At 41.2% G+C, this 13,434-nt stretch overlaps 1 protein-coding gene across 1 annotated transcript in view; it reads left to right on the top strand.

Moving 5' to 3' along the window:
* Nucleotides 1-13,434, top strand: part of spata18 (spermatogenesis associated 18) — a 55,613-nt gene continuing 42,179 nt past the window's right edge. The window contains exons 1-3 of the mRNA XM_080187669.1: nucleotides 1-152; nucleotides 10,995-11,100; nucleotides 12,686-12,801. Coding sequence (XP_080043795.1) covers nucleotides 66-152; nucleotides 10,995-11,100; nucleotides 12,686-12,801 — 309 coding nt within the window. The 5' untranslated portion in view covers nucleotides 1-65. The remainder of the gene's footprint in view (nucleotides 153-10,994; nucleotides 11,101-12,685; nucleotides 12,802-13,434) is intronic.

Genomic DNA, 13,434 nt, shown 5'->3' with positions numbered 1-13,434 from the left:
GTGTGTGGGGATTCCATTTAGTGTGTGGCTTGTTCCCGGGAACTGCGATCAGTTGCGTCCCAGCTATGGCTGACACCTTGCGAAGGTTGGTCAATACGACGACCTATAAACTGCTGCAGAATAAACTTGAAACCTGGTACAAAGACTATCACGTGAGTTTTATTTTACTTTCTTTTATTCTCTCATTTAAAATCTCTCGCTGGAAGCATGGAAGACATGCACTGCTAAATATGACAGCTTTTCCCTTTGCAAGACTATCATCTTCCGTGAGCCAAATTCTAATCATATCAGTTTGTCCTGAATAAACTATTTGAAAAGATTCATGTATGATCTAATTTGTTTTGAATGGCGCAAACACACATGAGATCCAGTCCCACTGATCCACTGATCATACACAAATGATCAGTCTTGATTTTGATAATTTTTTTGCTATTTAGTGTGGCTCATTGAACTGCAACTATCAGGCAGGTTTTTTTAGACACTACATTCCGATGTGTCCTGGTCAGGTCGTTCTTGTTAAAATTTTGCAAATTAGCATGGAGATTTCCCGGGAGTTTGGTAACTAAGGACGCCTGTTGCTATGGCAATATGGAAACCAGTCCCGGTAAAATTGCAACACATTTTCTGCAGCTACTCTCTATGATGTGTTTTTAATCCTTCAGTCAAAATTACTTCAATACACAACACTAAGGTGTCAAATAATGAAGCTGACATTAGCACACTCGTTAGTGAAGGACAAAGTATAAATATTGCTGACATTTTCAGGCAGCCTTTCTGGGAAAGAAACTAAGCAGCAATTTGAGTTAGTTTCTCTTTTTTATTTCTACACAGGATCGAGTTTCAGGAAAATATAGTATTTGCATAATCCGCTGTATGTCTGTGGGCGGCACGGTAGCACAGTGGTTAGCGCCACTGCTTCACAGCTTTAGGGACCTGGGTTCGACTCCTGGCTTGGGTTACTGTTTGTGTGACGTTTGCACATTCTCCTCGTGTCTGCGTGGGTTTTCTCTGGTTTACTCCCACAGTCCAAAGATGTGCAGGTTAGATCAATTGGCCATGCTAAAATTGCCTTTAATGTCCTGGGATGCATAGGTTAGAGAGATTAGTGGATAAATATGTAGGGATATAGGGGTAGGGCCTGGGTGGGATTGTGGTTGGTGCAGATTTGATGGGCCAAATGGCCTCTTTCTGTGCTGTAGGGTTTCTTTGATTTCTAATTTAACGGGATTAGTTAAATGCATAAACATTTTGAACTTGGACAATATTTCAATCGAGTGTGTGATTTCACCACCATAAATATTGTACAGTGGTAATTATCGAAAGATTTAAAGCAACCAAATGGGGATGTCTTTCATGACGCTGCTGCAATGGTTTAATTTAACTTCAGCAATTTTATTTTCATATTAAAACAACATCCATTAGAAATATAAACTTTTTTACTAGCCCGATTGACCATAATCCTTAGACTGCATATGAATGATTACTTTTGTAACAAATTTGGGAATACTCATATTTATCACACTTGTGACCTTATCATTGGCTTTATATGTTGTTTTGTGATGCTCTGTAATAGTTTAGTTTTAGAGAGCAGAAACATTATTACATCCAGAATGTCCTGACTTTGGTTTCCACCTGATCAAAGAATCCCTACAGTTTAGAAGGAGGCCACTTGGCCCATCTAGACTGCACTGAGTCTCTGACAGAACATTTTACCCAGGACCTACGCCTGTAATCCCACATTTTTACCCCACTAATCTCTCTAATCTACACATTTTGGGACACTAATGGGCAATTTAGCATGGCTAATCCACCTAACTGCACATCTTTGAACTGTGGGAGAAAACTGGAGAACCTGGAGGAGACCCAAGCAGGCATGAGGAGAACATGCAAACTCCACACAGTCACCCACAGCCAGAATTGAACGTGGGTCCCTGGCACTGAAGCACCTTTTTTGAGAGGGGTGGGGTTTGATTAAGTGGCCCATAGAAGAAGATGTAAGTATTCAACACATTTGCATATCAGTGCAAAACCATACAAGTAGCTGACCCAGCCAGAAACTATTGCAACCAATTAAATGTACTGTTCAGCATGTGGTATTCACGAGAATGCTGGGGAACAAGGTGGTAAGGCAGAACTGCTGCTTGACTCTTAATTTCTTTCTCAAACAACTTCACTGCATGTTTTCCCAAAATATTTTATTATAATTAAATAATCAGAATTATGTCCAAGTGCTACCAATGCCTAGAGGCAGCAGGTAACAAGACAAAAGTAATGATGTCCTAAGATTGGCTGACTCCTTTACAGGGGGTAGGGAAAGCAGGGTTGGCAAACCTCTGAGTATCACCCAGGGCTACCATTCACACTATCTAGAGCTATGGTTGCCAACCTTTTATCTAACATGGCACATCTTTGTGCTCTTAAAAAATATCAGTGACACCTCCTATTTTCTCCAACTGACCTGCTCTCAAGCAAAACCCTTCTATCTCTAAAATCTCCTAAAAACATTTTGCATCACCACCTAATTCAATTTTCAGTAGTTTAAGAAGTTTACAATGAAAGCTTTATCACAAGTTGCATATTTTTAATTGAAAATATACATTTTATACACATGATAAAGAAAGATGATGGTTGGAAAGGAATCATTGTGAACTTTAGTGGCTGATATGTCTTCAGTATTATATGGAGGATTAATTTCGCTACCTTGCTTTCATGCCTTCAATCTCTCCTCCATGCCAATACTCAAATGGATCCACGACAGTTGCCAAACAGGATTAACAATTCATACCATTGCTCTCAACAATTTTAGGCCGTGCTAAGTCCAAGAAATGAGTTTTACAAATGTCAGAAGTCAATAGTTTAGGATCCTGAAGGTTCACTACGAGAAACATTAACTCTGTTTCTCTGCACTGCTGCTACTTACTTGGTATTCCCAGCATCTTCTGTTTTCCTTTCAAAAGTATCTGTAGAATGTTGCTTTTTTATTTGTACTTGATGTGAACTATGCTAGTGTAGACTGAATGAGAAATTACTAAAGTTGTAGCCAGACTATCTATCCTAGTCAAGACTATCATGTTATAGAGTTAATGTTTGCCCAAATTTCTACAGACAGTTGGGAGGAGGAATTACTCTTTAGGTTTGGAGGTTTAAAACAAAATGTTTTCACACAGATTGAGGGAAAATGTCACCGAGACAAGGTGATTAATATGCTATTGGAGATTGTTTTCTACAAAGATTGTAAACAAGCAATTCATTCATTTTCTTGTAATCAGTGAGTGCCTCACACCCTCTGTTCTGTTAGGCAGTCTGTCAGGATTCAGGATGACTTGCTTCAACTCTTGATCGATGGATTCCAAATTGGCTGATAAACCCAATGTGCGATCTGCAGACTCTGCCACATGTGGGGCAGGTGAAGAGTTGGGTCGATGGCTTGTGCACTTCCACTGACGTCTTGACTTTGCTTGAGCACATTCCGACAAAAATATTATGTGTTTGGTGCATTCCAGGATGAACTTTCTCTATTTGGCTGGTCACAAGTGAGGGTCTGACATGAGTTGGCAGAGATATATGACCTCTTCATGAATTCATTGCAGATATCCCTAAAGCAGTTCCTCTGACCTCCTGGGAGATTTATGCTGCAACAGAGCAGTTGCTTTGGAAGTTTGGTGTCAGGCATACCAAAACATATCTTGCACCTGAGCTTGTTTTAGCATCTTGATATTAGGCAAGTTGGCTTGGGAGAGTACCTTGTTGTTGGACTGTTTTTCTTGCCACTTAATTTGGAGGATCTTGTGAATACACAGGTGGTAATACTCCAGTGTTTTGAGTTGCATGCTTTAGGTTGCTAAGTCTCTGTAGCATATAGGAGCATAGGGATCACTGCCGCCTGGTAAACCATGGTCTTGGGTTTGAGCTCCTGGGCCTTTTTCTCAGTCAGTCAAAGGCTGAACTGACATATTGGAGGTGATGATGGAATTTTGTTACCTATGTTTGCTTTTGTTGAGAGAAGCCTCCCAATGTATGAAAAATGGTCCACATGTTCCAGCATCCTCACTGTTGATCAACAGGGGGAGATGTTGCGCTGTGGGAGCTGGTTGGAAGATGACTTTAGTTTTCTGGATGTTTAGTGAAAGGCCTATTTTCTCATGTGCCTCTGAGAAGGAGTCACAATGACCCAGAGCTCAGTTTCCGAGTGAACATTTGCACAAGTATCTTCTGCATATTGAAGGTCTATGCCAGAGACTGGGATGGTTTTGGTTTAGGATTGAAGGCTGCATTTGCTGAACAGTTTCCTGTCTGTTCTGTAAATTATCTCCGTGTCTGTGAGTAATTTGCTGGAAGTGAGCATTATTGCCATAGGCAATTGGTGCAATGACCTAGTCCACACCGAAATAGGGTTGTGGTGATTGCATTGGTGAGAATCATAGTCTGCATGTCATGTTGGAGTGGTGGAAGATGGTGACAATTTTGAGGGCAGCCAAATTTGAGGGGATATTAAGTCTTCACAGTTGACAGAATCAAAAATTTTTGGAAGGCCAAAAATGGCATGTGTCGCAGTTGGTGCTGTTCCTTTCGTGTCTGGGTGAGTGCTCCGGTTTCCCCCCATAGTCTGAAAGATGTGCTAGTTGGTGCATTTACCCAGAGTGTGGCGACTCGGGAAATTTCACAGTAATTTCATTATAGTGTAATGTGAGCCTTACTTGTGACTATTAAATTAACTTTTTGCATTTTTTTCTTGAATTTGCCGCACGGCGAGGGTCATGTTTGTGGAAGGATGTGGTTGAAAAGGATCCTTGCAATGAATTTCCCTTTGGTATATAGCAGGGATATTCCTCTGTAAATAATACAACTAAACTTTCAGAGCAACCCTCAGATTCCCTGGCATGCAATCTTCTTCCCAGATAAGGCAGGTTGTGCAACCATGCCAGGAGTGTATTTTTGCTATATTTCAGAAATTTTCCAGGGATTTCATATGTTCCAGTGGCTTTATTTTTCATCTGTCAAATGGCATTTTCAACTTTGCTCCAAACCAGGGTTGAGACGGACAGGGTTCTGAGGAATTCATGACAAATTCTTGGTTGAAGAATTCTTCAACCAAGGGGAGGCGATAGCTTAGTGGTATTATCACTAGACTATTAATCCAGAAACTCAGTTAATGTTCTGAGGACTGGGAATTGAATCCCTTCCCGGCAGATGGTGGAATTCAAATTCAATAAAAATATACCTGGAATTAAGAATTTACTAATGAGCATGAAACCATTGTCAATTGTCGGAAAAACCCATCTAGTTCACTAATGTTGTTTAGGGAAGGAAATCTGCCATCCTTACCCTGGTCTGGTCTATATGTGACTCCAGAGCCACAGCAATATGTTGACTTTCAACTGCCCTTGGGTAACTAGGAATGGACAATAAATGCTGGCCAGCCAGCAATGCCCATGTCCCATGAATGAATTTTTAAAAAATGCAGTCTGTGGTTGATTGCCTTCCTGTTCTTGGAAAGCATCCCTCCCTGCTTGGCTCTCAGCACAGCGACCCTCATGTCTTGACCATGCTGAAGAACCCGCACTATTTCTATCTATCATTTGTTCTTTAGGTTACATGTTTTATGCTGTAACACCTGCAGGAAGACTGCTGCTTTTCTCTTGAATCATAGTGAAGTTTCCAGTCATTGAAAGTGTTGCATTTCTGCTCAATTTAGGCCCAGTAAATCTTGGTCATAGTGCTGATAAATTTCTGGTCCTGGGCACCTGGCAAGCTTTCCTATAGTTCTTCATTTGTGGCTTCGAGGAAATCTGAGAGAGATATTTAAAATTCTGAATTGGTTGACAGAGTAAATGTGGAGAATATTTCCAGTTCTTAAAGAATCTAGGCCTTGTAGTCTGTGGCAACTTGAAATAACTATGGGAAGCTGTAACCACTACTACAATTCTAGTCAAAGCAGAAATTAACTACCAACTAACCTGTAAACAGTTGATGATCTCTTCCAGCAGTACTGGTGGGGTTTACTGCGTAACATGTTCAGCTGTGTGAGTTGGCCAGTGTTGAACTTCAAAATGGCACTATTGACTTCAGTTGTTCGATGTTATGACCTGCTTGCTCTGCATCTTCCTGGCAGACATTAGCTGCACACACTGACACCTTCACCAAAACAGCATTAGTGCAATTTGCTGAGCATGGTCTCTGAGGCACATCCTTAGTACCCAAACAACAGAGACTACCAAGCCCAATTTCGCACTCAGTATATTCTATTCTATTGTACTATTTCTAGTAACACTAACTTATCATTCCAAGTATTGCTAATATCATTCATATTCAGAGCAGGAAAAGCAGTGTGGCATTCCAAAGTAACGGTAACATTTAATTCATATTTAAAGGATATAGGAAATGATCAGGAAAGTGGAGTTGAGGTCAAAGATCAGCCATGATCATATTGAATAGCAGACCAGGCTTGACGGGCCATATAATCTACTCCTGCTCCTATTTCTCAGGTTCTTATGTGCCTTGTTGCTCAGATCTGTGTCCATCCCTGTGACTTTGATTACATGTACTCAGGTGTGAGATAGGAAAACGTGTGAAATTATCCCCATTGTCCGAAAGTTAGGACTGGAGTTCTCTGGCCGTTCATGCTGGCGGGATTGTGCGGAGCTGCTGGCATCGCACCCCTGCCTGTTTGTTTCCTGCCGGTGTGGAGTGTTGTTAATGGGAATTCCCACTGACAGCGACAGGACCAAAGAATCCCACCATTAACAAACAATGTGCCACCTCCTGCCGGCAGGGAACCCTCAGCTGGGAGGCCAGAGAATCTCGCCCAGCATGTTTTAAATGAATTGAAGTGAACCTATTTTGTGTTGTACTGCATTCATGAGGTCCTAGGGCTCCTTGTCAAATTGCTAAATTCTAAACCAGGAGTGTCAAACCCATTTCTTATGATGGGCCTAATCCTTTAGCCTAGCACTTCTAGGGCACATTCAGCAAAAGCTTAATATAAGCAAATAAAGAAAATTTATTACATCCTGGATTAAAATCCTTATTTGTTTTTCACCTTCAATTATTTCATTTTGCAGATGTAACATTTTTTTTCACGTTCTTCCCCTTCCTGTCCCTGTTGTTTTTGTACAGTATGTTTTCTTCCTATCTGCATTCTAATTTCTCTCTCCTTCCATGTTTAAGATTACCTTTATTCATTATTATTTCTGTTAAATATATATTTGCAATTCATGTTTATTTAAATAATTGGCTTATTTATCCTGCTGGTTGAATCTAATAGTGATCTTGGTGCATTTGTGACTGGATTTATTTAACAAGGTGAGTGTGACTGCCCTTGACAGTTAAGGTGGCATTTGACAAGTGTGGCATTTAGAAATGCCACACTTGTCAAATGGCAACATTTTTAAGTCAGTTGAAATTGGGGGAAATCTTTCCACTGGTTGTAAAACAGTAAGGATTAGCAACAACACCTCCTCCACGATTATCCTCAACACCATCGCCCTGTGTCCTCAGCCCTTAAGGAGTCTCACAACACCAGTTTAAAGTCCAACAGGTTTATTTGGTAGCACAAGTTTTCGGAGTGTCCCTCCTCCTTCAGGTCAGTGAAGACTTGTGTTCACAAACAGGGCATATATAGACACAACTCAATTTACAAGATCATGGTTGGAATGCGAGTCTTTACAGGTAAACAAGTCTTAAAGGTACAGACCATATAAGTGGAGAGAGGGTTAAGCACGGGTTAAAGAGATGTGTATTGTCTCTAGCCAGGACAGTTAGTGAGATTTTGCAAGCCCAGGCAAGTTGTGGGGGTTACAGATAGTGTGACATGATTCCCACGATCCCAGTTGAGGCCATCCTCGTGTGCAGAACTTGATTATCAGTCTCTGCTCAGTGATTCTGTGCTGTCATGTGTCGTGAAGGCCGCTTTGGAGAACACTTACCTGAGGATCAGAGGCTGAATGCCTGTGACTGCTGAAGTGTTCCCTGACAGGAAGAGAACACTCCTGCCTGGTGATTGTTGAGCGATGTCATTCATTCTTTGTCGTTGTGTCTGCATGGTCTCCCCAGTATACATGCCTTGGTGCATTCTTTGCTGCAGCGTATCAGGTAGACAACGTTGGTTGAGTTGCAAGAGTATGTACCATATACCTGGTGGATGGTGTTCTCAGATGAGATGATGGCATTTGTGTTGATGATCCGGCACGTCTTGCAGTGGTTGCTATGGCAAGGTTGTGTTAACCTCAGCCCCACCATACTCCTTATACACCTATGACTGTGTGGCCAAATTCCCGCCAACTTGATTTTCAAATTTGCTGATGACACCACTGTAGTGGGTTGGATCTCAAACAACGATAAAACAAAAGACAGGAAAGAGATAGAGGGAGCGATTCTTCCATCCTGCTGCACCACTTTTTTTAGCGCAGCAGGCCAGGAGACTCGAGCAGTGGCCAATTCTCGGGAGAAAAGTCTGACAACACCAGGTTTTAGTCCAACCTATTTATTTGATAATATTATCAAATAAATAGGTTGGACTAAAACCTGGTGTTGTCAGACTTTTCACTGTGTTTACGCCAGTCCAACGCCGGCATACCCACATCAATTCTCGGGAGCCATGCTGGGTGTCCTGGCCTCCACATGTCTCCCAGAGCTGGATTTCTGGCGCTGTCAGCTCTGTGAAAGTTGGTGATTGGTGGGGGGAGGCCAACGATCGGGGTTGGATAGGGTGGGGGTGGGGTGGGGTCTGGGCTGGTCCAGACATTTCCAGGAGACCAGCAATCGGGCTGTGGGGGTATCACATGGCTGGCAAAGAGGGGCCTTGGGGGCTGGCTAGCAATCGGAAGGCTGGCGCTAACAGATTGGCGCATGCACAGTGGCCTGCTCAGTGCTGTGCTGCCAGCCTTTCTAGCAGGATTAAACCTCGCCACAGCCTTTTAACGTGATTTATGCTAGTGCACTCTGCGGTGTACAGAATGTGCGAGACTTTTTTTAAACTCCCGTGGAAAAGACCAGCGGGATTTACTCCAGTTTTTACACAAATTCGACACTTAGAATTTTTTTGGGAGAACCCCATGCAGAAAATCTGGTGAATTAGTATGACCAAATAATCTCTCCCTCAATGTCAGTAAAATGAAGGAGATAGTCATCCAACTTCAGGAAGCGTAGTGGAGGACATGTCCCATCTACATCAACAGGGATGAAGTGGAAATGATCGAGAGCTTCAAATTTTTAGGTACCCAGATCACAGACAACCTGTCCTTGTCCCTCCACACTAATTCTATAGTTAAGAAAGCCCACCAACATCTCTACTTTCTCAGAGGACTAAGGAAATTTGGCATGTCTGCTATGACTCTTTACAGATGCACCATAGAAAGCATCCTTTCTGGTTGCATCACAGCTTGGTGTGGCTCCTACTCTGACCAAGACTGCAATAACCTACAAAGGGTCGTGAATGAAGCCCAGTCCATCATGCAAACCAGCATCCCATCCAGTGACTCTATCTACACTTCCTGATACCTAAGAAAAGCAGCCAGCATAATCAAGGACTCCGTGTACCCTGGACATACACTCTTCCAGCTTTTTATGTCAGGAGAAAGATACAAAAATCTGAGGTTACAAACCAACTGACTCAAGAATAACTTCTTCCCTATTGCCTTCAGACATTTGTGTGGACCTACCCCATATTAAGTTGATCTTTCTCTACACTCCAGCTATGACTGTAACACTACAATCTGCACTCTCTCATTTCCTTCTCTATGAACGGTATGCTCTATCTGTATAGTGCGCAAGAAATAATACTTTTCACTGTATACTAGTACATGTGACAATAATAAATCAAATCAGTTGAACCTAGCACAAAGGAAGATGATGATTATGGCTTTTGAAGGTTAGTCATCCAGTCCTGGGACATCACTGCAGGACTTCTTCAGAGTAATGTACTCAGCCCAAGCACCTTCAACTCCTTCATCAATTGACCTTTCTTCCATCATAAGGTCAGAATGGGAATGTTTGCTGATGATTGCATAATGTTTAGCACCATTTGCGACGACTCAGATACTGAAGCAGTCAATATTCAAATGAGCAAGACATGGGCAATATCCAACTTGGGCTGACAAGTGGCAAGTAACATTTATGCCACACAAGTACCAAGTGATAACCATTTCCAAGAAGAATCTAATCATCTCCCCATTTTTACCCATTGCTACTGGCTGTGCTTCTGTTACCAAGACTTCAAGCTATAGAACTCACTCACTTAATATGTCTATCTCTGTTCTTAGACCCTCTATTAAATGCATCTCTTCAATCAAAATTTTAGTGACTCTACAAACATCTACCTTATGGCTTGTGTAAATGTTCTTGTCAGATTCTGCTTTTGTGAAATGCCTTGTGTTGCATTCTACATTAAAGGTGCTATGTAAATGCAATTTTCTTTGTCTATTAAATCAGTTTTTGTCTGTTGAGAGTAAAGTTAATCTGGGTTAGCAAGATTTCTAGAATTAACATCAATGGCAATGTATTGGAAAGTGTAATCCACTAAAAAGTGGAGATATTGTATCTAACTTATAAGAAATAAGAACATAAGAAATAGGAGCAGGAGTAGGCCATCTAGCCCTTCGAGCCTGCCCCGCCATTCAATAAGATCATGGCTGATCTGTCGTGTCTCAGTTCCACATTCCCGCCCTCTCCCCATAACCCTTAATCCCCTCGCTTATCAAAAACCCATCAACCCGTGTCTTAAAAATATTTAGCGAGGCAGCCTCCACCACTTCAACGGGCAGAGAATTCCAGAGATTCACCACCCTTTGAGTGAAGAAGTTCCTCCTCAACTCCGTTCTAAACCGCCCCCCCTTTATCCTGAGGCTGTGCCCCCTAGTCCTCCTGTCCTTTCTGAACGGGAAGAGCCTCTCCACCTCATCCTATCCATCCCAACTTTTTATCCTATCCAACTTTTTTTATTCTATTGGATAATATGAAGGGTTCTTCAGTTTTTGTTTCCTCTGCCTGATTCACAGATCAACTCATGTGACCAAAACTTGAATCGATGCTGTGAACTTATTGAACTGACCTCAAAAGTCCAAGGAGAATTATTCACCATTCTCAGCCTTGCAGCAAGTGAAGGTATCACTTTTAAATTTCACGTTTTATTCCAACATTTATTTCTTACTACTTGCCTTTTAAAAACCAAATCAGCTTCACTTTCACTGTATTTATTTGGATTACAGACACTCAATTCCATTTTTGGGCCCTCAGTAAAAGGATTTATTGTTGGCATGGGGAGGGTCGGGAAGGAGGGTGGAATGGGGATGCGGCAGAAATGATCCCAGATACCAACTTTTCCCTATATTCAACACAGTAAAAATGCTAGCTGATGAGAAATCTCAACAGGTTCTAGGATTTCTAGGTTTTTATTCTATAGCATTGTGAAAAGAATGGTTTGAATATGCATAGTTTTTTGTGTTCACATTTTCCTCCACTTTTAACCCATACATTCTGGTAGGAGGATGAAGATACAGGAAGGATAAGCCCTGCAATTCTTTTCTGCAATTTTCAGGGTCATGACCAATAAGTTTGTGAAGGAGCTGAATTTTTGTTTGTTGCCTTCATGCTGTAATTGGAAACTATAGCAAATCCAAGTACATCTGTAGATTCCCCTTTATCTGAAGATAGAGGTTTTGCAGTGTTACTAAGGAAAGGAAAGGGGAATGGGACTGGCAGCTCTCCTGGAGCAATGGCAAAGATGAGCCAAATGATCTCCTTATATACTGTAGTCATTCTGTGATTCTATGATAGAAACTTACAGTTATGTAGTTGAAGTCCACCTATTGGTATGTCCACATGGCTTTCTTAAATGCAGCTGTCACCAATGTTGGCTGTCTCCAAGGAACCAAAATTGCAGGCATTTCAAACAGATATCGTATTGCATATTTGCATTTGACAATGTATTAATGTCTGTTCTTTGGGTGCAGAAGTGATTGGTTGAGAGAATAAAATTAAGCATATGTGGTAATGTTTCATCTGTATCCATGGACCTCACTTCTTTGCGGTAGGGAATATTAAAAAAACGTGCTTTCCAAAGACTGGTTTCAGCCTTTGTTTCTCCTTTCTGATGCGTTAATGTTCAGTAAGAAGTCTCACAACACCAGGTTAGGGTCCAACCAGTTTATTTTGATAGTAATCTCACAAGCTTTTGGAAACGGTGTTCCTTCGTTAGATGTGTGGAAGGTTCTGATCAGAGAAAGGCATATAAAATCACACATAGTTTTCAGAGTATTGATTAGAATGCAAATCTTTACAGCTATCAATCTATTCAAGTCTTAAAGATGCAGACAATGTGAGTGGAGATAGCATTAGCATAGGTTAAAGAGATGCCTCCAGACAGGACAGTAAGTGAGATTTTACAAGCCCAGACAAGTCATGGGGGTTTTTGATAGTGCGACGTGAACCCAAGATCCTGGTTGAGGCTGTGCTCACGTGTGCGGAACTTTCTAAGTTGAATTTCCAAATGCTATTGATGTGACTGGAGCCTGCTCTGGTTTTAGAGTAGGAGCTATCATTCAAGAATAAAGAAACTCAAGAACAAAATCAGTAATAGAAGATCTTCCAAATAATTCAGTGGACACTAAATAAATCAAATGCGAACATTGAAGAAGTACTTAAATAATTGCCTTTACATTTTTACTTTTTTTCTTCTTTTCTTTCGAAGGTGGTGTTTATTCTGGTGTTGACACTATCAAATCCCGTTTCCTGCCATGGCTAGGTACCAGTTTTACTGTCATTACCTCAGGGGTGACATCTGACACCAGCCTTACTCTGATGCAGGTACATAAATATACAACCCGAGTGACTCCTGTTCTTGCATTTTTTAAAAAAAATCTCTGGTTATGTGGTCTGGAGCTTGATTTTCACCTGTCAGCCACAGAGAATAAGAGAATTTCCTGTAACAGGCACCCAAGAGGTGTTTGTTGTGAATTAGATTTGATCCCTGTATCCTTCAACTGAAGTCATTTTTGTTCATGAAGTTGCTGGGAGTGTGAGCCGACAATGGGTGCAGTGAGAGAAACGGTATCCAGGTGAACAGAACAGCCAGCAGGCCTGGTCAATCAGAGTTAAGGATTGAGAAATAAACAGTGGAAGGATTGTGAATTAAGGAGGGTGAATTCAATGTTAGATCAGGAATAGAGAGGAAATGAAAGATTGGACTAAACACAATAAAATAAAGAAGTATGAAAAGACTAAAAACAACTTGTATCACTTTTAAAAACTCCCTGAAAAATTCAAAACCAGAAGGAATACAATAGCAGTTAATTAATAGTTATCATGGTGTTAAAAGCTTGCTTTCATTACTAATCACGAGCTCTAATTACCTATAGTGTTTTAGTTTCCATGTATTGCAGAAATTACATTCATTACATTCAATGCAGGTAAAATGTGAAACAGACAGTGAAATGCCAT

The sequence above is a fragment of the Carcharhinus amblyrhynchos genome, chromosome 1 (genome assembly GCF_965287045.1).
Source record: "Carcharhinus amblyrhynchos chromosome 1, sCarAmb.v2.hapA, whole genome shotgun sequence".
In the NCBI taxonomy this organism is placed as follows: domain Eukaryota; kingdom Metazoa; phylum Chordata; class Chondrichthyes; order Carcharhiniformes; family Carcharhinidae; genus Carcharhinus; species Carcharhinus amblyrhynchos.
The sequence above is the reverse complement of the archived record's forward strand: the minus strand, read 5'-3'. Positions and strand labels throughout refer to the sequence as shown.